Raw genomic sequence first — 24,600 nt, forward strand, 5'->3', positions numbered from 1 at the left:
TTCTCAATCACCATTCCCCCTTTGACTCCTTCCAGGGGCATTCTACCCACCTGCTGCGTGACCTCAGGTACATTACTTAACCTCTCTGGGCCTCATCTGACTTGGCATCTGTAATGACATATATGACACTGTGAATGTGGAGCTCTCTGGATACTGTCCAATTGTGTATATCAGGTAGTTTTACCTGTAAAATGGGTGCAGGTTCAAAGACCCTTACAAGCTGTAAATTAAAACCCACCTCCCATTACTCCTCTGGCAGCTTAGCTCGGGATCCACCCCTACTCCCACCAGGACTTCCTAAATCCTCCACCTTCTGGGGGGCTCTCTTCATCCTGAGAGCTTCTGAATCCTGGTTTCCCAGGACTTGAAGATGCTGATAGAACAGTAACATGGGGGGCTGCGTGTATGTAAAACCTTCCTTCCTCTGCCATCTTTTTCCTGTATGTCCCGGATCCATCTCGATTTCCATGTTGCCCTGCCCCTATTTCAGTATGGGGCGCTTTTGGCATTGTGAGCACCAGACTGGGAGTTAGGAGATTAATTATATGGATTCTAGTACTGCCCGGCTACTCCGATGGTGGACCCTAGAGCACTGGTTCCAGAATTATGAAGACTGGGCTTCAAATCCTGGTGTTATCGCTTTACCAGCTGTATGACCTTGGGCAAGTCACTTAATTTTTCTGATCTTCCATTTTCCTAACTGTAAAATGGGAGAACAATAATCCATTTCTTAGGGTTATTATATAATACCTGTGACGTATATAACATGTGGGTAGCATGTAGGAGTTCATTTAAGTTTTAGTTGCTATTGTTGGAGGTATTTGAGGGGGCCCAACTACTAGCACCCCTTTTCACTGGGTACAGAATCAACTTGGAGTTAAGAAAAGACAAGCAGAGGCCAAATTATCAACTGTATTACTGATAAAGGCTGGGTCAGGGGCATAGCACAGTGTGAGAGAGGCATAGTGCTGAGAGTACCCCAACATTGAACAGCCTGTGGACCCATCCCCTTTGCCCTATCATAGTAGTGGGCCAGGGTCTAGCTGCTCAGCTCATAGCATGGCCAAGATGGCACCTACTGTCAAGGGTGTGGGAGAGGGGCAGCAAAGGTGCTGGGGTCAGGACCTGAAGCCAACAGGAGAGAGGCTCTCCACCACCTGGGCACGGGCGGCCTACAGACCCTCATCTTCTACCACTGGCCTTGTGTCCTGGATGCCTCCTCGCCTCCCCCTTCTGTGTCACTGTGCCCTCCCTAGGGCTTTCATCTCTCAGTTCTCATGGCTATCAGCTCTTTGTTTGACCTTTGTATTATGAGGTATTGAAGTCTGACCCATGTGACAGTGATCTGTCAAGGTGCCCCCCATGGTAGGGACACTGTGTGGGCCGTCTCCGTACCTCCAGGCCCAGCTTCAGTCTGGTATACATGGTTGGCACTTAGACACAAGGTGATTTGAATTCACCTCTAACAGTCCTGACCACCCTGTGTGGGCTCTGCCTCCTCCTCTCTCATCCACGAGCAGAGGCATATTCACTGAGAGAGGAGAGAGAGACATTTACCATATAACTTAGGCCTTGTCTTGGATCCTGGAGATGCAGTGGTTAGCAAGACAGACACAGTCTTTACTTTCTTGGCACTCACATTCTAGGGGAGAGTGTTGGGGGTGGAGAGAAAAGGAAGGAGGGAGATTCACGCTCAGAGAAAGAGAGCAGGAGAGAGGAGGAAGAAGAGCCACAGGGGCGAAGGGAGTAAATAAAAGAGGAGGGGAGGGATGCAGAGTGAGAAAAATGCAGGGAAAAGAGGAGAGAGGCAGAGGGAGCAGGAGGAAGAGGCAAAAACCGTCAGATTGAAAGGGAGAGAAAAACATACAGCTGCTCACAGGGAGAGGAGGGAGGAGGATGGAGGAGTGGGCCAAGAGAGACTGACTATTCAGGGTTGGGATCTGCCCCTTCCTAGGTGGGATGGGGACTGAGGGTTTTGTTTACTATACCCACTAGGACTGAGTCAGGAGCCTCCTTCACAGGCTCACAGAGATGAATGAGATCCCTTCCAGCGAAGTCCCTGGGAAGTCCTCCCACAGCAGGGAGCTGAATGAGCTTGTGTTGGCTGGCAGCCAGGCCCAGGAGGAGGCAGTGCTGGGTGTCTGTGGGCAGCTCCTGGGGCCTGTTCCCCATGGAAGGGAAGCCATAATCCCCTAGGCTGGTCCTGAGGAGTCCAACCCACTCCCGAACCCTACCCTCACGCCAGCACACAGACTGGATCTCTGGGGAAGGGGCAGGGTTGCCTTTCACCAGGTTGGAAATCAAGAGAATTGTATCCCAAAAAGTTAGATTTGGGGGTAGAGGCTGGAAGGGAAGTTATAGTCCTTTCATTCAATCTGTTTTACGCATTCATTCAGCTTGGGTTCAGAGCCTGCGCTGGGGACACAGTGGAGCCCTGAGGCATTACAGGCTGATGAGACGTATATACCTTTATTAATGATCTAAAGGCCAGGAGAGAAGCCCAGAGAGGGGATTGTAGGGGGTCCTTCAGAAGAGGTGGCCTTCGAGGGCATGTTATGCCAGACTCTTGACTCCTGAGATGAATGACCTAGTCCCTGCCTCCAAGGACACACAGCTCAGAACATGAGGACAACCTTGGATCAGCCCGATCTTGGATTGTGTTTGTAGGTGGTGAGGAGCCATAAAGGATTTTGACAAAGTTATATTTGTGTGCTTTTTGCTGCTCCAAAATTCTCCTTTGAAAAACAGACGCAGGGAAGTGAAGGGACTTACTTACCCAGTGAATCAGAGCTGGGACCAGAACTTAGAACCCCTGAGTCATGGTGGGTCAAAATGCCTTTGTTTCTGCCCCCTCCTCTGTGCCCACTTGACCCTGGTTCTCCAAGGTCTCTTTAGCTCCTGACTCTTCCTCCTCTCTTTCCAGGCTCCTACTTGATGGTCAATGCTTCCCAGCATGCCTCAGGCCAGCGGGCCCATGTCATCTTCCAGAGCCTGAGTGAGAATGACACTCACTGTGTACAGTTCAGCTACTTCCTCTATAGCCGGGATGGGCACAGCCCAGGCACCTTGGGTATCTATGTGCGTGTCAATGGGGGTCCCCTGGGCAGCGCCGTCTGGAATATGACTGGATCCCACGGCCGGCAGTGGCACCAGGCTGAGCTGGCTGTGAGCACCTTCTGGCCCAATGAATATCAGGTGGGCTGGGCTCAGTCTGTCATCAGCCTATGCTTGGGGGCTGGGATAGAGGGGTGTCAGTTTGAGGTCAGAGTAAGCAAGTGGCTGAGGTTGGAAATGATTTGTGTTCAGCATCAAGAATCTATCTGTGGCCAAGGTTAGGGGTCAGTTTGTGGTCAGCATTGGGTTATTCAGTTCTGGTTGTCTGGTTTCAGCATTCTTAATACAAATAGTCTGTAGCTCGGGTCAAAGGTAAGTTGGAACTGTGCTGACCTGGAAACCTTGTCTGGCTGGGGAAAGTTTTGCTGCTTGAAGGGAACTGTTCAGGATTGGGATAGTACCTGTGTCCTTGACCTTGTTGGCTCTGGATGCTAACCACCCCCCTCCCCGCATCCCCCCCTCCCCCTAACTAGCTGGCTTGTGGCTTGTTTGGGAGGATCATGGTGAGCTGGGCTGACCTCTGCTGGTCGAGGATGTGTCTGGAGCAGAGCTGAAAGGGGGCTCTTGTGGGCATCTCCCCAGGCAGGGATGGAGGGACATAAGTGTGATAGGGACCCTCCTGACTCCCCAGGTGCTGTTTGAGGCCCTTATCTCCCCAGACCGAAGGGGCTACATAGGCCTAGATGACATCTTGCTTCTCAGCTACCCCTGCGGTGAGTCCCAGCCCCACTGGGGTGCAAGGTAAGGGGTGCAGGAGGCTACTGGCTCTTGCAGGGGTGCAGGCCCAGCTAACGCCACTGGTCTGTTATGGCAGCAAAGGCCCCGCACTTCTCCCGTCTGGGCGATGTGGAGGTCAACGCGGGCCAGAATGCCTCGTTCCAATGCATGGCGGCTGGCAGAGCGGCAGAGGCTGAGCGCTTCCTCCTGCAGGTAAGGAGGGTACTTCTTGTGGACCCTGGCTCCCTTAAGGGGTGTTGAGTCCTTCCTTCATCCTTCAGCACCCAAGCACGTACCTAGGCTCTGCTGTGCCCTTTGGGTGCCTCCATCGCCCCAGGACAGAGCGCGGCTCCAGGATCCCTCAACTACACTCTCTATTGAAGGCAGAGCGATCACCTTTCCTTCCCGTGGGGGAGTCGGTTTCAGGAACTCATGTGCCCCTAGTGTAGGAGGGATGGCTAAATGGGACCAGCATAGTTACTACTCCCCTCGCCAGGTTCAGAGCGAGGTTGGGACCCTTTCTCACTGGCGTCCCTGACGTTGTCCCCACTCTCCTTGAGCAGAGGCAGAGCGGGGCGTTGGTGCCCGCGGCCGGCGTGCGGCACATCAGCCATCGTCGCTTCATGGCCACCTTCTCGCTGGCCTCCGTGGGTCGCGCGGAGCAGGACCTGTACCGCTGCGTGTCCCAGGCCCCGCGCGGCGCGGGGGTCTCCAACTTCGCAGAGCTCATCGTCAAGGGTCAGCGGGGGCACGCTCCTGGAGGGCGGGGCCTGAACAGGGGCGGGGCCTATTCTAGGGGCGTGTCCGACAGGGTCTGATCCAGGCAAGATTTGAGTGGGGGCGGGGCCTGTGGAGGGGCAGCGTCTCTCCCCACTGGTCTGATCCAGCGCTCGGGGTCTGACTGAGAGGCGGGCCTGCAGAGGGACAGGGTCGAGGTGTCAGCCCCGCCAGCCCAGGTCCGGCTGTAGCGACCCGGTGTTGTCCCGAATGATCAAGCAGTCAGCCTCTGGAAGCGAGGACTTGGGGATTTGGAGGGGAGTGAGAGAGAGGGTGTAGGCTGAGAGTTAAGGGCTGGGTCAGCCTTCGCAGCGAGGCTCCCCTTAGGTCCTGGAGATTCAGTGGGGTGGGAGATGCGGTGTGGTCAAGGACTTGGGTGGGGGTTTCTTCAGGGGTCTGGGAGAACAGGGAGGGCGCTTGGGGATTTGGGTGTGGTGGAATGCCGAGCTGGGGGCCAAGGCCTCACAGCGGCGTCCGTCGGTTCCACCTCTTCCCTATGGCCTCGCAGAGCCCCCCACTCCCATCGCACCCCCGCAGCTGCTGCGCGCTGGGCCCACCTACCTCATCATCCAGCTCAACACCAACTCCATCATTGGCGACGGGCCGATAGTGCGCAAGGAGATAGAGTACCGGATGGCACGTGGCCCGTGGGCGGAGGTGCACGCAGTCAGCCTGCAGACCTACAAGCTGTGGCACCTGGACCCCGACACGGAGTACGAGATCAGTGTGTTGCTCACGCGCCCGGGTGACGGCGGCACTGGCCGCCCCGGGCCGCCCCTCGTTAGCCGCACGAAGTGCGCAGGTGGGTGCCTCTTGGCCTTACTTCCTCCGCTGGACACCCGGGTGTGGGCTCAGGATAACTGAGGGGCAAAGGGGCATATTCCGAGAGGTATCTGCATCCGTGCTTCTAAAACTTTCTAAAACGTTGTGATTTTCCCTCAGCTTTGTTGTAGTAAAGATGATGATAGAAGATATGTTTGTGTGTGTGCGTACACACACACGCACACACACATTGATTTAAAACTCAAAACTCTACCATGATCTAGGTACTCTTGTCATACTTGTTTGACAAATGAAGTGACCGAGGTACAGAGATGTTAAGTGACTGGCCCAGAGTCACATAGCTAGTAAGTGGCAGAGATGGCATTGGAATCCTCGATTGGCTGGCTGCAGAATCTGTTCTTAATTCTTTATTATAATATCTAGATAAATGATTCTTAATTCTATATTATAACATCTAGATAAATGAACAACTAAACATCAAATGAAAGTGTGTTATTACATTCTACCTGGGTTCTCTTGTCTTGTCTGGGTATTTGAGCCTGAAGTCTGCTCTACCATGTTAAAAAAGGGTAAAGCAACTCTTAGGAACAATGACACATGCCTGCAACAAAAGAGCCTCCTTTTTTCTTTTCTGGTTTAATCCTAAGAGAAATTAAAAGCAGAACAATTTTCTCACTCTGTGATTTCAGCATTTTTTTTAATTGGAATTTTTATTGGGATAACTTTAGATTCATATGCAGTTATAACAAAATAAAAAGAGAATTCCCTATACAGGTTACCCTGTTTCCTGCAATGGTAACATTTTGCAAAACTGTAGTATAATACCACAATCAAGATATTGCCATTGATACAATCTAAGATCTTATTCAGACTTCACTAGTTTCACTTGTCCTTTGTTTGTATGTGTGTGTACTTAGTTCTATGTAGTTTATCACATGTGTAGGTTTGTGTATTTACCACCACAGTCAATATACTGAGCAGTTCAATCAATTCAAGAATCCTTAGTGTTGTTTCATAGCCATAGTCACCTTTATCCCTTCCTCCACCCCAACCCCTTATAACCACTAATCTGTCCTTCATTTCTAAATTTCGTCACTTCAGAAATGTTGTGTTAATAATGAAATCATATAGTATGTAACTTTTTGGAATTGACTTTTTAGTTTGGTACCCATGTTATTGAGATATAAGTCATTTCTCATACAATTAACCAATTAGAGTGTATAATCCAGTGGTTTTTAGTATAATCTCAGAGTTGTACAACCATCACCATAATCAATTTTAGGACATTTTTATCACTTCAAAAGGAAACCTTGTACCTTTTAGCAGCACTCCTCCCCCCCACCCCCATTTCCTTCTAACACGTCCAATCCTAGGCCACTACTAATTTACTTTCTGTCTCTATAGGTTTGACTTCTGGATATTTCATATAAATGCAGTCATACAATACATAGTCTTTTGTGACGAGCTTCTTTCATTCAGTGTGTTTTTAAGACTTATCCATGTTGTGGCCTGTATCAGTACTTTATTCCATTGTATGGACATACCACGACTCTTTTATCCATTCATCAGTTGATAGACATTTGGGTTGTTTATAATTTTTGGCCTTTATGAACAGTATTTCCACTAGTACGTGTGTACAGGTTTTTGTGTTGATATATGTTTTCATTTCTCCTATGTATATAGCATATATATATCATGTGGTAATTTTGTATAATCTTTGAGGAACTGCTTGACTGTTTTCCAAAGTAGCTGCACCATTTTATGTTCTTATCAGCTGTTGTATGAGGGTTCTAATTCTTCTGCATTCTCACCAACACTCATTATTATTTGTTTCCTGATTATAGTCCTCCTAGTGGGTGTGAAGTTGTATCTCATTGTGGTTTTGATTTATATTTCCCAGATGGTTAATGATTGAACATTTTTTCATGTGCTTACTGGCCATTTGTCTTCTCTGTAGAAATGTCTATTGATTTTTTTTACTCATTTTTAAGTTGGGTTTTTGTATTTTTGTTATTCAGTTGTAAAAGGTCTTTATGTATTATGGATACTAGACATTTACTTATCAAATGTATTTTCAGATATTCTCTTCTATTTTGTAGTTTGTCTTTTAATTTTTTGATGGCATCCTTTGAAAAACAAAATTTTTAAATTTTGATGAGGCCCGATTTATCTATTTTCCTTTTATTGTTTGTTTTTTTAAGGTCATATCTAAAAACAAAACAATTGCTCGATCCATTTTTTCTAAGAGTTTTATAGTTTTAGCTCTTACACTTAGCTTCTTGATCCATTTTGAGCTAATTTTTATATATGATGTGAAGTAGGGAGTCCAACTGCATTTTTTTTTTTTTTTTGGCCTGTGGATGTCCAATTTTCCCAGCACTATTTATTTAAAAGACTATTCCTTTTCCACTGAATTGTCTTGGCACTGAAGTTGTTGTTGTTGTTGTTGTTATTGGTATTTTTTTGCTCAGCATAATTCCTTGGAGATTCATCTAAGTTGTTTATATCAGTAGTTCATTCCTTTTTACTGCTGAGTAGTATTCCATGGTGTGGATATACTACAGTTTGTTTAACCACTCACTCGTTGAAGGACATCCGGATGGGCTCCAGTTTTTGGCTATTATAAGTAAAGCTGCTACGAACATTTTTGTACAGATTTTTGTACGAATATAAACTTTTATTTTTCTGAGATAAATGCCCAAGGTTGCAGTTGATGGTTCATATAGTAATTGCATACTTAGTTGTATCAGAAACTGGCAGATTGGCTGTATTGTTTTTACCAGCAATGTATGAGTGATCCTGTTTTCTGCATTCTTGCCAGTATTTGGTGTGGTCATTATTTTCATTATTTTAGCCCTTCTGCAAGGTGCGTAGTAATATCCCATCCTGGTCTTAATTTTCATTTCTTCAACGCCTTGTGATTGATGTTGAACATCTTTGCATGTGCTGTTTGCCATCTGTATTCCTCTTCCATGAATGCGCATATTTTTGCTCATTTTCTAATTGGATTATTAATGTTTCACTGTTGAGTTTTGAGAGTTCTTTACACACTTTAGATACCAGTCTTCTGTTGGGTATGTAGTTTGTAAATATTTTCTCCCAGCTTTTAACTTGTCTTTCTATCTCTTTACTGGTCTTTCACAAAACAACCATTTTTAATTTTGATGAGGGCCAGTTTATCAAAAATTTCTTTTATGAATTGTAGTTTTGGTGTCAAATTTAAGAAGTCCTTCTCTAGCTCTAGAGCCCAAAGAATTTCTCTTATTTTTTTTTCTAAAAATTTTATAGTTTTACATTTTACACTTAAGTTCATGATCCATTTTGAGTTAACTTTTTAGATTAGGTCGAGGTTATTTATTTTTTGATAGTAGATATTCTTAAGTGTTTTTATAAACTCATCTGAGAATCATCTAAAATCAAGTTTAATGCCACATTTGGGGAGACCCTTGGATGGCGGGTCTGAGTGTTCCAGTGGGAATTACTTTCTAGCTGAGGGATCTGGGTCAGGTTACTTAGCCTTTTGGAACTTTAGTCTTTTTGTTATATAAAATGGGAATAATAATAATCTTTACTATTATTCATTCAGTAAATGTTTACTGAGTGCCTATTATGTGTCAGGTACTATTCTAGTTGCTGGGGAAATAGAACTGGGACCAAGACAAAGGCCGCTAGTATATGAGTTCTTCTGCATGCGGAGCTTACGTTCCAGTGGGAGGAGACAGTAAACAAGTGAAATATATAGTTTGTCAGATAATGATAAGTGGTGTGAAGACTAAAGCAGGGAGGGGGAATGGAGTGTGGGGGTAGAAGGATTGTTATTTTAAGAAAGCTCAAGGGACTGGTTTACTGAGAAACTGATGTTTGAGCAGAGACATGAAGGAATGAGGGCTGAGCCATGCAGGAAACTAGAGGCGTTGCTGGGGGATGGAGCGTTCCAGGTTGACCGAACAGCAAACTCAAAAGCCTGGAGCATGAAGGATGCTTGGCATGTATGAGGAGTAGCAAGGAGACCAATGTAATTGTGGTCTAGTGACTGAGGGGAGATGGCGGGAGAGGAGGTCACAATGATACTGGGGAGATGGGACTCAGGGCCATTTTGTTTTGAGTGAGCTGGGGAGCCATTGTGGGGTTTGGAGAGCAGTAGCAATATCGACTTTGTTTAAAAAGATGATTCTGGCCCTTTTGTGGAGAATAGACTCTAGGAGGGCAAGGGGACCAGAGGAGAGACCAGTGAGGAGGCTACCACAGCAGTCCAGCTGAGAAATGGTGGAGGCCGGGTACTGGGAGGAAGGGTGAGGGTGGTAAAAAGTGCTTAGATTCTGGGTTTATTATTAAAGTAGAGCTAAATGAATTTGCTAATGGATTGGATATGCAATTGGAGAGAGGAAATAGAAGTCAAGGATGGTTCCAAGGTGTTTTGCTTGAGCAGCCAGAAGGATGGAGTTGTCATATACTGTGAGAGAGAAGATTGCAGGAGGAGCAGGTGTGATGGAGGTTCATAGATCAGGAGTTCTGCGTTAGAACTGTTGACTTTGAAATGCCCATTAGACGTTCAAGTGGAGAGATCCATCAGGTGGATGGATTTATGAGTGTGGTGTTCAGAGAAGAGGTTCGGGCTGCAAATATAAATTTGAAAGTTGTCAGTGTAGACGTGGTATATTTAAAGCCATGAGACTGGATGAGGTCTTTTATGCTGGGGGTTCTTAACCAGGGTTATTTGTCTCTCAGGAGACATTTGTAGTGTTTGGAGACATATTGTTTGTCACAACTGGGGAGGGGGGTCATGGGATAGGGTGCTAATGGCATCAAATGGTGGAGGAAGCCGGGGAAGCTGCTAAACATCCTACAAAGAATAAACAGCCCCCCACAACAAAGAATTATCTAATCCAAAATGTCGATAATGCCAAGGCCAAGAACTACTGATTTAGTCCTCAGATTTTAAAGAATAAATATAGATGGAAAAGAGAGAACTTGTGAGGCCTAAACCCTGGGGCCCTCTAGTATTTTGGGTTAAATGCAGGTAATTGCATATAAATGTATTAAATGCATGTGAAATATAGTGCTTAACATACAGTAAGAACTCAGGAAATGACGACTGTCATTATTATGGTGTTTTTGACTCTTCAAAGCCAGTTCTGGTCAGGTACTTAGAATAAAATAAATCAGAGCTTGAGGTCCATAGAGAATATCTGTTTCACTCTCCTTAGTGTACTGAGGAGGAAATAGAAACCCAGAGAAAGGAAGGCACTTGCCTGTGCTCATGCAGTGGGTGAAGAACCCAGGTTTCCTGGTGATTGCTGTTGATTGTTCCCATTTTACAGATGAGTAAACTGAGATTTGGAGATTTAGTCACTTGCCCAAATCCACAGAGTGAGTCTATAGCAGAGTCAGAACCAAAGTTTGAATGTCTGGATTTCCAATCCACTGTTTGAAACAGCAGCAGCAGCAGCAGCAGCAGCAGCAGCAGCAGCAGCAGCAGCAGCAGCAGAAGAAGAAGAAGAAGAAGAAGAAGAAGAAGAAGAAGAAGAAGCTGCCATCATGGGCTGAGTGCCCACTTGTTGCCAAGCACTGCTGAACACTTTACACAGGCTGGCCAGGATGGAAGCTCGGGCAGGGACCAGCCAGACAGGACCCAAACAACTCCTCCTGCCCCTGTGAATTACATGCTTCTTGTTGACATCACCACCCCCTCCTTGCTGAGGCGCCTCAGCCCAGTGTTTGTTTTGTTGTCGGCCATCTGTGTTGTCATCTCCTTCATCCCTCTAAAGCTCCCCTTCCACAATATTATTTACCACAAAAACAATAATATAATGTCAGTGAAAGGCATTTGAAAAAATCACGCTAAACCTCACCATCCTAGCCCAACAGCTGTTTTAGTTTTTCTGTCTCCTTCAAATCTCTGCCCATATGCCCGCAGTGCACATTTTTACACCCTTGTCATTGCGATGTAAGAAAGCATTTGCATTCTGCTTCCTTTGCTTGGTGTTGTTACATGCATTGTTTATCATTATGTTTATTGGCTACAGAAGTCCATCGAGTGTCTCCATATTGCCAGATTATTTGTTTCTAGATTCCTAGTATTATAAATAATACTACATTGTAAAACTTTGTGCTTGTAGTGCTTTAGTTCTTCCCTGAGTTATTCTTTTAAGATAAATAGTCAGGAGCAGTTTAAGAGAGGGTTCTGACATATATTGCTTTAAAAAATGGTTGTACTATTTTATGCTGTTGCTAGTATCTCACCCGAGTATACACATTATTAATTATTAATTAATGTCTATAGGCTGGGCCACTTGACTCATCTCATGTGACTCTCACATTTGCTCGTCAAAGTAGGTGTTGTCATCTCTATTTTTCAGTCAAGGAAACTGATATTCAAAGGGGGTTGAGTGACTTGCCTGAAATTACAGAACTAATGAGGGGTGGAGATAGATCTTGAGGTTTGGAGCACTGGACCCCACTCCAGAGTCCCTTCCATGAGAAACAGTTGAATAGTTCATGGTGGTAGTGTCCTTATTAGCATTATTAAATTCAACACATTTTGGCCTAATTTAACAGATGTTAACCGTTAGGCTCTTTGGTTTAATGTGCCTTTTGACCTTTGATCTCTGAGTGGCCGGCAGCCCTATGGAATTGAGAGGAATGGGGCTCTGAGGCCCCCAGTGCAGTTTTGCCAGTGTGTGCTGGCAGCTGAAGGGAGCGTGTCTGGGTGCCAGATGGTTTTTGGAAACACTGAGAGACTTATGAATTCACACCCCTCAATCAACATATCAGTCTGTAGTCAACAAACTATTTGAGCCTCTGGATCTGCCCAGATTTGATCAGGGTGAGGAGAGAAGACATAAGTGAGCTCTCTGTTTTAAAGATCCCTCTGTCTAGCGGGGTAGATGGGGCTAACACAGCTGTTGGAGAATGAGATACCCCTGTATGAGGGTGGAAATTTCATCCTCCAAGTTAGAAGTTGCTGTTTTGTGCCCTGCAATGTGGTTTTAAAGAACCCGAGCAGGTTGCCACTATTTAAAAGCCTGGAGGTTTCACATAGAAGTCTGAATTTCTGCCTTCTCCTAACACATGGGAGGATCTGGCAGCCCTGAGCCTGTAGTCCCACATGGCGACACTGCCAGAGTGGGGCAGCAGCTCCTTTTTGGTGGGACGCTTACCGTCCTGTTTATTTTAGTCCCGACCCAGCTTGTGTCACCGGTTTACATTTGACTTTTCATGCCCTTCTTTAAATGCTGCAGGAGGGCAGAGGAAGCAGTGGATTTTGGCCAAGCCTGGAAGGATGGAGAGGAATGCGGGGCACGTATTCCCCAGGGGTAGGCATGACGTGAGCAATGCTGTAGGGACCGAGATCTGCTCTCATTAGTGCAAAGAAAGCAGTGGTACTTTGGCTCCCATAGATACCATGGGACAGTACACATGGGACAGTCAGGACCAGAGCCAGAAAGTCAGGGAATAGGCAAGGACCTCTGAACAAGATGGCAGAGTGAACATAGACAAAATCCACCTTCTCCACTTCGGACATGTAAGAATGATGGATTAAAACAAAATTACATAGGAAAAACATTAGGAAAACCCATGCGGGCCAGGAACAGGAGAGAAAACTTAAGTGTGGTAAGTGGTCTTGCAGCTAGCAAGCCCTCAGGTTGCAGTTAGCAGTGTGAGCCAGCTCTTTAATGTCCCTGTTGCATGGGGATCTGGTCTGCTGTGCTTGTGGGGAGAAGGCAGCCAGACTCTGTAAGAAGTCAAGAGGTGGGCCTTGCTCTTTGCAGGTGTTGAAATAGCTCTTTGGTGGCTCGATATGTGACTGAAGACATGACGTTTGCCTGTAGCTTGGAAGAAAGGAAAGCTCCTGGGTGGAAACAAAAACTTGGGGCCAGCTTCTCAAGCTGTGCTACCCATGCGCTCTGAGTAAAGAGCAGCTTGGGCTGATGTTTCCCTTTGCATCTTCTTTGTAAAGTACATTCTGAACAATTCAATCATATAAAAAACTATAATAGGGTTGTATTTAATCATCTTAAGAGGTGAAGCAGCAGTACCTTCACACCTGCTTATTAAGGCATGTCCTGAAATCCTTTAACTGGGGACACTTTGCAGGTGCGCACAGAACCTGAGGGTATGAAACTGCATTTCGCAGAGTCAGGGTACAAGAGGGAAAAGTATCCTTACAAGTAATCTTGGCTCCTTCCCTCATTCTACAGGTGAGTAAATTGAGGCCCAGAGATGTGCTTAAGATCACACGACTGGTCAGTGCAGATGTAGGACTGGGGACTGAGCCTCTGGGCTCCATCCTAGGTTTGCTTCAGAAGCCTCCATTTATTTATAAAATGGGGACAGCTTTCTGGTTCCACGGAATCATCAAGAGGCTGTAAATGTGCCTCCCTCGTGTTGGGGCAGCCGTCTCTACTGTGGCATTGGTGTGATTTCTTTTTGGACAGTGAATTCCTTATAGGGAGGCAGGGTAGTAGTGATTAAGAGCATGGATTCTGGAGCCAGTCTGTCCAGGTCTGGATCCCAGCTTCACCACTTACTGTCTGTGTGACTGCGGGCAAGTTATTTAATCTCTCTGTACCTCCATTTCCACATCTTTATGACAGGGCTAATAATAGAACTTGTCTATTGGATTATACATGGATTAAATGAGATAAAGCATTTTAAAGGCTCTAGAACAACATACAAAGCCCCAATAAATATTAACTGCCATTATTATTATTATCCTTAAATAACAGATTGTATTTCCTGTTTTGCTTTGACAACCAGGGAACTCACCACTCAATTTGAATCTTATCTTTAGAGCCAGCATGGGACCTAATGGCATGCATTTCTGTTTCCTTAACATTCTCCAGCATTATTGAACTACTTGGCTCTCATTTCCCCATCATCCTGATCTCTGTATTATATTATTGCATTGTGTGTTTCAGAACAACTTTGGAATTAATCAATTAAGAAAAATACAACAACAGGTTGATTCCTACTGGCCTACAGGAATTAGGAAGTGAACTGTGTTATTAAAACAAAACTATAGCTAACATTTTTGAGAGCCTTTAGCGTTTTAGCCATTGTTGTACATGCTTTGCATGTATTAAACCTCACAGTCATTCTATGAGGTAGAGCCTATTATCACTTCATTTTGCAGCTGAGGAAACTAAGGCCCAGAGAGATAAAGTGACTCAGTGGTTGTCAGCTGCAAGTGGCAGAGCCAGGATTCAGATGTGGCCCTGCCTGACTCCAAAACACAAACTTTTACTCCCTGTTCAATGTTCAGTATTCTAGGGGGTCCCCCGAGTTCTTGGTGGCAAAGGAGGGATGATTTCAGTCAGCCGACTGATGTTCTCTCTCTAATCTCTCTTCCTTTTCTCTTCCCATTTCCTCTACCTTCTTCTCCCTCTTTCCTGGGTTCCCCAGAGCCTATGAGGGCCCCCAAAGGCCTGGCTTTTGCTGAGATCCAGGCCCGCCAGCTGACCCTGCAGTGGGAACCGCTGGGCTACAATGTGACGCGTTGCCACACCTACACCGTGTCCCTGTGTTATCACTACACCCTGGGCAGCAGCCACAACCAGACCGTCCGGGAGTGTGTGAAGATGGAGCGGGGCGTCAGCCGCTACACCATCAAGAACCTGCTGCCCTACCGGAATGTGCACGTGCGGCTCATCCTCACTAACCCCGAGGGGCGCAAGGAGGGCAAGGAGCTCACCTTCCAGACGGACGAGGACGGTAAGATTCCTGGCGCCTTAATTCCTCCCCCAGATGACCATGTCTGGGACTGAAATTTTTGCTTAGGATTAAACCAACTGTATAACAACAAAGTGATGATAGCTAATATTTACTCTCTGGGAGCCTTTGGGTTGGTTGGTATAATTTCCTCCTTAAATTTTGGAAGAAATCAGCAGGGAAGCAAGCCATTTGGCCCAGAGTCTTCTTTGTGGCAATGTTTTTTTAATAGCAGTTTTCATTTTTAAAATATATATTAGAATATCCAGCTTTTCTATACTTGTATCCGTTTTGATGTACTATATTTTTTAAGGGATTTGTTTATATCACCTAAATTGTCAAATTTCTTGACATAAAGTTGGCTATAACGTTCTCTTGTTATATTCATTTAACGTCTGTAGGGTCTGTGTGACATCCCCTTTTTCATTTCTGACATTGGTAATTTGTGTTTTCTGTTTTCTTGTTCACTCTTGCTAAGGGTATATAAAATTTATTAACCTTTCCAAAAACGACAACTTTTGGCTTAGTTGATTTTCTTTACTGCATATTTATTTTCTATTCTTTATTTCCTTTTTATACTTTGTTTGGAGTTGGTCGGCTGTTCTTTTAGCTTTCGGAGATGGAAGCTTATTAGATCATTGATTTTTTAGCCTTTCTTCATTTCTAATGTATGCATTTAAAGCTTTAAATTTCCCTTTAAGCCCTGCTTTAGCTACATCCCATGAGTTTTGATATATCCTATCTTCATTATCATTCAGTTTAAAATATTTTCTAATTTCTGTTAGGATTTTTTCTTTGACCCAAGAGTTATTTCGAATTATGTTGCTTAATTTCTAAGCAATTGTGACTCTTCTAATTATCTTTTCATTATTGATTTCTAGCTTAACTCCACTGTGGTCGGAGTATATACTCTAATTCTGGTCTTTGAAATTTGATCCTCACTTTTTGGCCCACATAAAGTTAAATTTTGGTAAATGTTCCCTGTATACTTGAAAAAAGTGTATTTTCTGTTGTTGTTGGGTTCAGTGTTCTACTTAGTAAGCACTTACATGTCAAGCATTATTCTGAATGCTTTTCATATATTTATGCATATAATTCCATGACGACCCTATCTGGTAGGCTACAGTTACTATCTCTGTTTTACAGATGAGGTCACATAGCTAGTAGATGGGCAGCAGAGCTGGGTTTCAAACCTGGCCATGTTTTAGCCAGGTTTAGCGTTTTCATTCTTAACAGCTACGCTCTGATGCCAGCACAGGTTCAAAGCCTTCCCCCAGATTCCTGCAAATCCCCTGGTGCCTTGAGCTCCTTGGTTGACAGTTTTTCTTACCTCTCCACATGTGCAGTTTTCTGTTCTGCACAGCAGTGGCCAGATGCAAGATTCAGCTACTTCCTTGAATTTTCACTAAACTCCGCTCACCCAAGGCATCATGTGTGCCCTATGTCCTGTGTTGATGAGGCGAGGATTTATTAGGGATGTGAGTGAAGACTAGAGGGGTTTAACCCGAAGAATTGCAAATATAGAGAAGGAAAAACTTAACTTTTTTTTCCTTCTACCCATCTTAGGTTCATTGGCTGGGGTCCTATAAATCAGATTATGAAAAGACGGATTAACAAGAGAAAAACATGGAAGTTTATTACTGTGCCATTGTACATACCCATGGGAGTGAGTACTCAGTGACGAGTAGCTCAAAGGGGTATTTAGGACCTGGGCTTAACATTTAGGACTTGGACTATGGCATCTTAACAAAAGAACAATGAATCTTTAGAGATGTGACAAGATGAAGGAAAAGGACTTTGAGAGTCTAGAGGCAGCAAATTATGTGAAGGCAAAAATATGGGGAAACTTATGGTAGATAAGGACTAGTTAGTAAAATTTATGTAGACTCTTCTGGTCTAGAGTTGTCTCAGAAAGATTAACTTTTTTCCTTCCTGGTAGGGAGCGGGTCCTACTTTTAGGCAAAAAGGAGGAGGGCAGAGAACTTTCCTTGTACAGTAAGTCCTCACTTAACATCATCCAAAGGTTCTTGGAAACTGCAACTTTAAGTGAAAAAACAGATAACAAAACCAATTGTACCATAGGCTAATTGATATAAAAAAGAAGTTCCTGCTGCGTACTTCCAGTTACAAAAACATCGCCAAACTTCTAAATCAAGACCTCAAACACTTCTAATATTAAACGTTGAAATAAATGTGAGCTGTACATATATTTCAGAATGATGAATAAAAACAAGTATGATAATTCTTTTCCAACCCACTTATTCCAGTTCAGGGTCACGGGTGGCCAGAGCCTGTCCCGGCAGCTCAGGGCACAAGGCAGAACCCACCCTGGGCAGGACACCCTTCCTTTGCAGGGCCACTCACATAGCCACACTCACTCAGATGGGGACGATTCAGACATGCCAATTCACCTCACATGCACATTTCTGGGATGTGGGAGGAAACTGGAGTCCCCAGAGAAAACCCATGCGGACATGTCGGGAGAACGTATAAAATCCATGCAGACAGTGGTCCTAGCTGGGGATCAATTTTTTTAATCAACATTTTAATAAAACAATGTTGAATGAAAGGATTTTATTCAAGGACCTAATGTGTCTGCTTCTCCTAAATTTCCCTCTCAATTCAGCACAAGACAATCCTTATGCCCAAGTGGCATATTTTGGGGCAACATAGTCTGCTACCCTTCACGAACCATCTCAAATTCAACTCTAGATCACACTGACTTAAAAAGTTTTTGACCTCGGCTTCTCCTCCCACCACCTCTGCCAAGGTACAGCGTTGTGGCTGTTTCGCTCCATTCTGCCCAGGCCTCACTTGGGCCGTTTGGCCTTCTTTCTTCTTTCTCTGCCCCTCTCTTTTCCTCTCCCTCCTATAAAATTGCTCATTGTTTAATATTTTTTTTACTTTTCATTGAAGTGTTAGTATAATTCTCATAGGAATTATGTTTATCTTAAGCGGTCAGCTCAGTGAATTCTCATAGATTGGGCACACTGGGATAAGCCAGATCTAGACCAAGAAATAGCATCACCAGCTCCCAGAAGCCCCCTTCGCTCACTCTCCCACTCACGGCCTCCCAAGGGTCATTGTTATCTCAACGCATAATACCACACATTAAAATCTGCCTGGCTTTGAACTTTACATCAGTGGAATCATAGAGTCTGTATTCTTTTTATACACCGTGTAAAAGACTGGCTTTTTTTCTCTCAACTTTATGCTTGAGAGATTCAGCCATGTTGCACGTACAGATCTAGAGAATTCATTCTCATTGCTGAATAGACCATTATGTGACCATACCATATTTATTTATCCTGTTTACTATTTTTGGGCATTGGGATTGTTTCCATTGTTCAGCTATTTTAAATTGTGCTGTAAAAAAAAACCCACGTAGATTATTATTTTTAGTAGATCCACACATTTCTGATGGGTATGTTCATAATAAATAGATATATCCAGTTTTCTCAAATGGTTGCATCAGTTTACACTCCCACTAGCAATGTGTGAAAATTTCAGTTGCTCTGCATCCTCACCAACCTTTAGAATTGTCTTTTTCATTTTATCATTTTGGCGGGTGGATGGATGGTGGTGTTGCCTTGGTAACCTCATTTTACACGGAATGCTATCTGCTTTCCCCTGCCTTAGGATTTCAGTTTCCCCACAGTGGTTTATTAAGGTGTTTTCCCAAACAAAGACCATTTTCTTCCTAGAAGAAATTCCTTTGGCTGCTGTTAAGATGATACATTAGAACAAAAACACAAAGCAAAACAAAGCCATGCCTGAAAGTGTTTATGCTGAAATGTTAACAGTCTTAATCTCTAGAATTGTAGGTGCCGTTAATTTTCTTTATGCTCATTTTGATTTTTACATTGAACATATTATTTGTGCAATTAGAAATTTTTAGACAAGAAAATATCTCCATTCATAATCCTGCCAGTCTAATGCAATTGTTTTCATTTCTCTGGCAAATGTATATATTTTCTGAAAACCACTCAACTGGATCAAAATAAGAGCATTCAAACATTCTCCTTTTCTGAATGCCACCTGCACAGTAATGAAAATGTCAGCTACCCTTTTTGAGTATTCAGGAATAGATTGAACCAAATGAAACTGCTTTATGTATATCACATCAGTTCATTCTGGTTAGGGAGGGGTTATTATCACCCCCACTGCACAGATGAGGAAACAGTCTCGGAGAGGTCGAGTAGTCCAAGGTTATGAACTAGGAAATGGCAAGGCTGGGATCTGAACACAGGTATCTGACTCCAAAGCCCGCTTTCCCCTGCCCCATGCTACCTTTCTCTCGCAGTGCCTGGTGGGATTGCGGCGGAGTCTCTGACCTTCACTCCACTGGAGGACATGATCTTCCTCAAGTGGGAGGAGCCCCAGGAACCCAATGGCCTCATCACTCAGTATGAGGTAAGTTTAGACCCCGTTATAGTGGGGGTCCCTGGTGGAAGGTGGGCACACAGCTTGGAAAGGGAGGCTTATGGTGGGGACAGAGGTGATCGTTGTGGTTTCTTCAACTGTGACCAGTTGTGTGCCCTGTGGGTTATGGGGACAGGGACCTCGAAGGCAGGAGAGGCGAAGGTGCTCAGAGGTTGGGCTAACAGCCATCCACAGTCCCACTGAGCCTTTCCCTTTGCCCAGCCTTATCCCTAGCTCACCCGAACCATGATGGGCAGGAGGCTACAGGGCCAGTGATGCCCTTCTCTATCCCTGTGCCTGCCTGCCTGCCCATCCTGCCCTCAGATCAGCTACCAGAGCATCGAGTCGTCAGACCCAGCTGTGAATGTGCCAGGCCCACGACGTACCATCTCCAAGCTCCGCAATGAGACCTACCACGTCTTCTCCAATCTGCACCCAGGCACCACCTACTTGTTCTCTGTGCGAGCCCGCACGGGAAAAGGCTTTGGCCAGGCAGCACTCACTGAGATCACCACCAACATCTCAGGTGAGTCTCCCCATGCCATCTTGGGCTTGGCCCCTTTGGAGGAGGCCCAGATCCCAGGGTTTTGTGGGCAGAGGGAGTAGTGAGGGGCTCCCTGGGGGGTGGTTATAGAGGGCCTTGCTGAGATCTGAGATAAATGTACCATTTAGGGGTTGAGGTCAGAGGTCAGGGAGGATTAAGTCAGAGGGTTCAGGAGACTGTGTGTGGTCAGCAGAATTAGAGGGCCGAGGTCAGAGAAGCTCAGATCAGAGGGAACAAGAAGGCTAAGGCTGAAGGGGAAGAGATCCGAGGATGGGGTCAAGGAGGCTGGAGGCCTGGCCTTCCTGGTGCAGTGGCCAGGCTCTGTGCTTACGTCCCTGTCCCCTTCCTCAGCTCCCAGCTTTGATTATGCTGACATGCCGTCTCCCCTGGGCGAGTCTGAGAACACCATCACCGTGCTGCTGAGGCCGGCACAGGGCCGTGGTGCGCCCATCAGGTGGGAAAGCCTGGATGTAGGGGTGGGAGGTCAGGTCCAAAGGGAAGAGGCTCTTCCTCTGACCCAGAGCCCTTCCCCACCCAGGCCAGCTCACCTTTGTCTTCTTTCAGTCCCCCACTCAGGGTTCAGAGTGTCTGGAGGAAGATGTTCTGTGATCCTGGACAGGTCAAAAGCCTGTAGTCACTCCCTCTGAGGTCATGGCTGTCTGGTGGTGATTGTCATGAGAACTCCAGACAGAGTCCTGCCTGGAGAGGTGACTGTCCAGGTTTCTCCAGAGGGCCTTACCTTAGACTTCTTGGAGAAGTGAACTCTGGGGCCTTATTTCTTCCCAGCTTATTTCCTGGAGGGTTCTGCCCAGGAATGGGCTTACTAGAAGGTTAGGGCAGCCAGCTGGACAGGGCCATCTCTGTGAAGGGACCAAGAGTATGGCTTCTCCACTTCCTTTTCCCCAGAGGAAGCTGGTACTGCTGATACCATGATGGCTTCCTCTTCTGGGGAGAAGATGCTAGAGACAAGCTGGTGTGTGTGTGAGAGAAAGACGTAATGTGTGTATAATGCATGGTGTGGAGGTGTGAATGTGTATATTTGAGACAGTGTGAGGGCGTTTGTGGGGTATGTGCACATACTGTCAGCCAGACATCATACTAGGGTTACCTGCATGAGTAATTTATCTTCATATAAACCTGTGGAGTAGGTACTAGTATCCTTATTTTACACACCAGGTAACAGGCTTAGGGCCCCAACTTGCCCCCAAGGCTACACAGCTGGTAAGTAATAGAGCTGGGATTTGGAACCCAGGTCTGTCTGCAAAGCTTGTACTTTTTCATGAAGTCATAGAGCCTCCCTACTCCTCTGGTCCACTCTCTTCTTCCATAAGAGTACATCACTGGGAGAAGGTGACAACTGTATTTGGGCATAGGAGGGACCTATTAAGCCCCCTCAAGAAGGTATTGGGTTGCTCTGGCGCCCCAGACACCCCTCACTTCCTCATCGCCTCCTCCACTCTTCTCTCCTGCTTTGCGTCCCCTGTATTCGCCACTGCAAAGCCTGTCCTGGGTTGATTCCCAGACCCTCAGGGAAGACCCAGGAAAACGTCAGGGCGTCTGAGGGGCATTTTGCGGGATCCTCAGAGTCCTGGTACATCTAAATCTGGGAGGATTTAGGAAACCCAGCAGCACCTTCTCCTTTCCTTGTCCTTTGGAGGGGTCCTTTGAGCCAGCCTGGTCGGCGTCCCAGGCTGACGATGACGATGCTGGGCAGAGGCGGGGGGTGGTGGTGGGACATGGTGAGAGGGAGAGGTATGTTGGCTGCGCAACCTGGGGTATGTCCCTTCGCTTCTCTAAGCTCTCTATCCTTACGTGTATAATGAGAATCAAACTAGATCAAGATGTGCTTTGTTCATGGCTAATGTCGATTATTATCATCTCCTGGTAGAACCTGGGGTCGGGGAGGCCTGACCTCAGTCTGGGAAACGGAGGCTGAAAGAGACCTGGGCTGGTGTTTGCAATATGCTAGTGACAGGGAACAGAACCTTTGTGGCCCAAATCTCAGGATGCTGGGGGTGATTGTCCCATGACTTGGAAGCCCAAAGGAAACAGCTAGAAGAGCAAGACAAAGGCATGTCTACTTCCCAGAGCACAGGCTGTTAGTATGGGGTGTCACATGCGAAGATGTGACCGAGGCTGTGACTGGAAATATTTAAATTCGTCAGCATTCATTTAGTTACTCTTGGCTTTGTTCCACCGAGGATTTGGAGGCGCTCACAGCAAAAGGCCATTCAATAAAGTGAGAAAAATAAATAGAAACACGCAAGTTGGGACCAGGAGACACAAATCAAAGGAAATGCAGACCAGGGAACATAATCAGCCATTATGACTGGGAGACAGCAGGCTCAGACAGAGTGGCAGACTCGGGGCTGTCTTCGGGTGTTGGGAGGGTATTTGGGATGTAGGATTGGTGTGTCCTTGTTTGCTTGCTCAGGGACCATCTCCCCAACAGAAGGTCAGTTCCAGGAAGCCTAGATCCCCAAGAGGGCCCGTCGTCTGAGATCAGTAAACACTTTCTGAATGAATGAATGCATCTTGTCTAACTCTAGTTTAAGAGGCCCAGAAGGGAGTCATTGTGTTGAGGGGCAGAGGGGGGAGGGTGGAGCTGAGGCTGTCAGGACCTGTGGCAGGCACTGGAGGACTCATTGCAGAGTCAGGGTGGACTTAGGGCTTGGTTCCCCGGAGCAGGGCCCACATTCTTTCAGCCTTAGTCACAGTAATAACAGCTGACAGGCTTTGGCTGCCTGCTAAACTTGCCTCCTTCCTCACATTTACCTCATGGAGCAGTCCTGTGATAACTCTCATTCTAGAGGATGAAACCGAGGCCCAGGGAGGTTAGTGAGTTGTCCGGCTAGTAAGAGGCAGAGCTTAGCCCTGAAGGCCATGCCCCTGGCCCCTAGATGGCTCTCCTTGTCCCTGGACTCCAGTGGTCACTGTGCCCTCCCTTCCTCACCAGTGTGTACCAGGTGATTGTGGAGGAGGAGCGGCCGCGGAGGCTGCGGCGGGAGCCAGGTGGCCAGGACTGCTTCCCAGTGCCGCTGACCTTTGATGCGGCGCTGGCGCGCGGCCTGGTGCACTACTTCGGGGCTGAACTGGCGGCCAGCAGTCTTCCTGAGGCCATGCCCTTCACTGTGGGTGACAACCAGACCTACCGCGGCTTCTGGAACCCACCGCTCGAGCCCAGGAAGGCCTACCTCATCTACTTCCAGGCAACAAGTCACCTGAAGGGGGTGAGGGACCAGTTGGGGACATGCTGGGGCCACCTTGTAGGGCATCGCTGCGGAGGCCAGAGACCCCATTCCACGCCCTCCTGACCCCACCCCCTCCATTGGTCCCCGCCCTCTTATGGCCTCTTCCTTCTCCCCTGCGCTTCACTCCCTCTTCTGAGCCCCATTCTCCTGACCCCAGGCTCCTTTTCTCCAGTGCTACCCTCTTCTTGAGCCTTATTTTTTTTCCCACCAGACTCTTTTCTACCCAAGCCCCCTGTCTAGTCTCTGCCCTTTCCCTGAGGCCTTGGTCTTCTCTCTCAGGTTGTCCATCTTAGGTTTCTGCTTTCACCAGACAAGGCCTAGGACCCGCCTCCTCCCTGAAGGCCCGCCCCTCTCCAAGCTCCTCCCCTTTGGATCTCTTTTTCCCAGGCTTCCTCCTTCCCATCCAAGCCCCTGGACCTAGACCCAGTCCTATTTCTGAGGCCCTGCCCCTTTTATTTCCCTGTTCCCCTGGATATCACTTCCCTTTCCTGGGGCATTGTCCTATTTGTAGACCCCTCCCTTCTCGGACCCTGCCTCCCTGGTTCCCCCAGGCCCTCCTGCCGGGTTGGATGTCTTTAGTTAAAGTCCACATCCCACAAGCCCCGACCTGGCCCAAGACAAGCTGTCCAAGGTTCCCTCCCAGGGAGGGTCAGATCCGGGTTTCAGCAGTGCTGAGACCCCCATCTGTGCCTCCAGGAAACCCGGCTGAATTGCATCCGCATCGCCAGGAAAGGTAAGTTCGTCTGGGTTCAGTCCTCTGGGGCCGGGTTTCTCACTTGCTAGGCTCTGTGGGGTTGACCCTGAGCGCCCAGGGCAGTGGTAGCAGAGGAGAGTGCCTACCAGGCCTGGGATCAGAAAACTTTTCCCTTTTTGGCTCCTATGTGCCTACCCCAAGGGCTCCTCTTTCCAGACTGGGCAGCAGGGACAATCCCCTCTTCCCTCGTGGTCACAGAAGGGGCCTTGGCAGCGGCCTGGAACTGGCTGTGGAGGGACAGTTATTATGGTTGGGCCACGAGGGTGATAGATGCTGGGCACTTGTCCTGGGTTCTGTGTCTGCCTCCTGTCCTGTGTTGGGAGAGGTGGAAACAGGCAGACCCTGCAGCGTAGGGATTGTCCCTGTTCCCAGACAAGGAATGTGGTTGGTTACCCATCCTGAAATGCTCTGACCATCTCCTAGGCACACAGTTCTCTCCCCCATTTCCTCCCAGGGGGGCAAAAGGGTGGATCTAAAGGCTCCAGGCATTCTCCAACCCACATCCATTGTAGGATGGGGAGGATTTG

The 24,600-nt window shown here is 46.8% G+C and overlaps 1 protein-coding gene across 6 annotated transcripts in view; it reads left to right on the top strand.

The window, feature by feature from the left end:
* PTPRU (protein tyrosine phosphatase receptor type U) overlaps positions 1-24,600 on the top strand; it is a 77,161-nt gene that overhangs the window by 15,733 nt on the left and 36,828 nt on the right. For all 6 annotated transcript variants that reach the window (XM_016132054.2, XM_036231139.1, XM_016132053.2 and 3 more), the window contains exons 3-13: positions 2,924-3,195; positions 3,746-3,827; positions 3,929-4,044; positions 4,395-4,569; positions 5,117-5,410; positions 14,797-15,105; positions 19,406-19,515; positions 19,849-20,050; positions 20,420-20,522; positions 23,025-23,298; positions 24,016-24,052. In XM_016132054.2, the coding sequence (XP_015987540.1) occupies positions 2,924-3,195; positions 3,746-3,827; positions 3,929-4,044; positions 4,395-4,569; positions 5,117-5,410; positions 14,797-15,105; positions 19,406-19,515; positions 19,849-20,050; positions 20,420-20,522; positions 23,025-23,298; positions 24,016-24,052 (1,974 nt within the window). The remainder of the gene's footprint in view (positions 1-2,923; positions 3,196-3,745; positions 3,828-3,928; positions 4,045-4,394; positions 4,570-5,116; positions 5,411-14,796; positions 15,106-19,405; positions 19,516-19,848; positions 20,051-20,419; positions 20,523-23,024; positions 23,299-24,015; positions 24,053-24,600) is intronic.

Source organism: Rousettus aegyptiacus, unplaced genomic scaffold, assembly GCF_014176215.1.
Source record: "Rousettus aegyptiacus isolate mRouAeg1 unplaced genomic scaffold, mRouAeg1.p scaffold_m13_p_1, whole genome shotgun sequence".
Taxonomy (NCBI): Eukaryota; Metazoa; Chordata; class Mammalia; order Chiroptera; family Pteropodidae; genus Rousettus; species Rousettus aegyptiacus.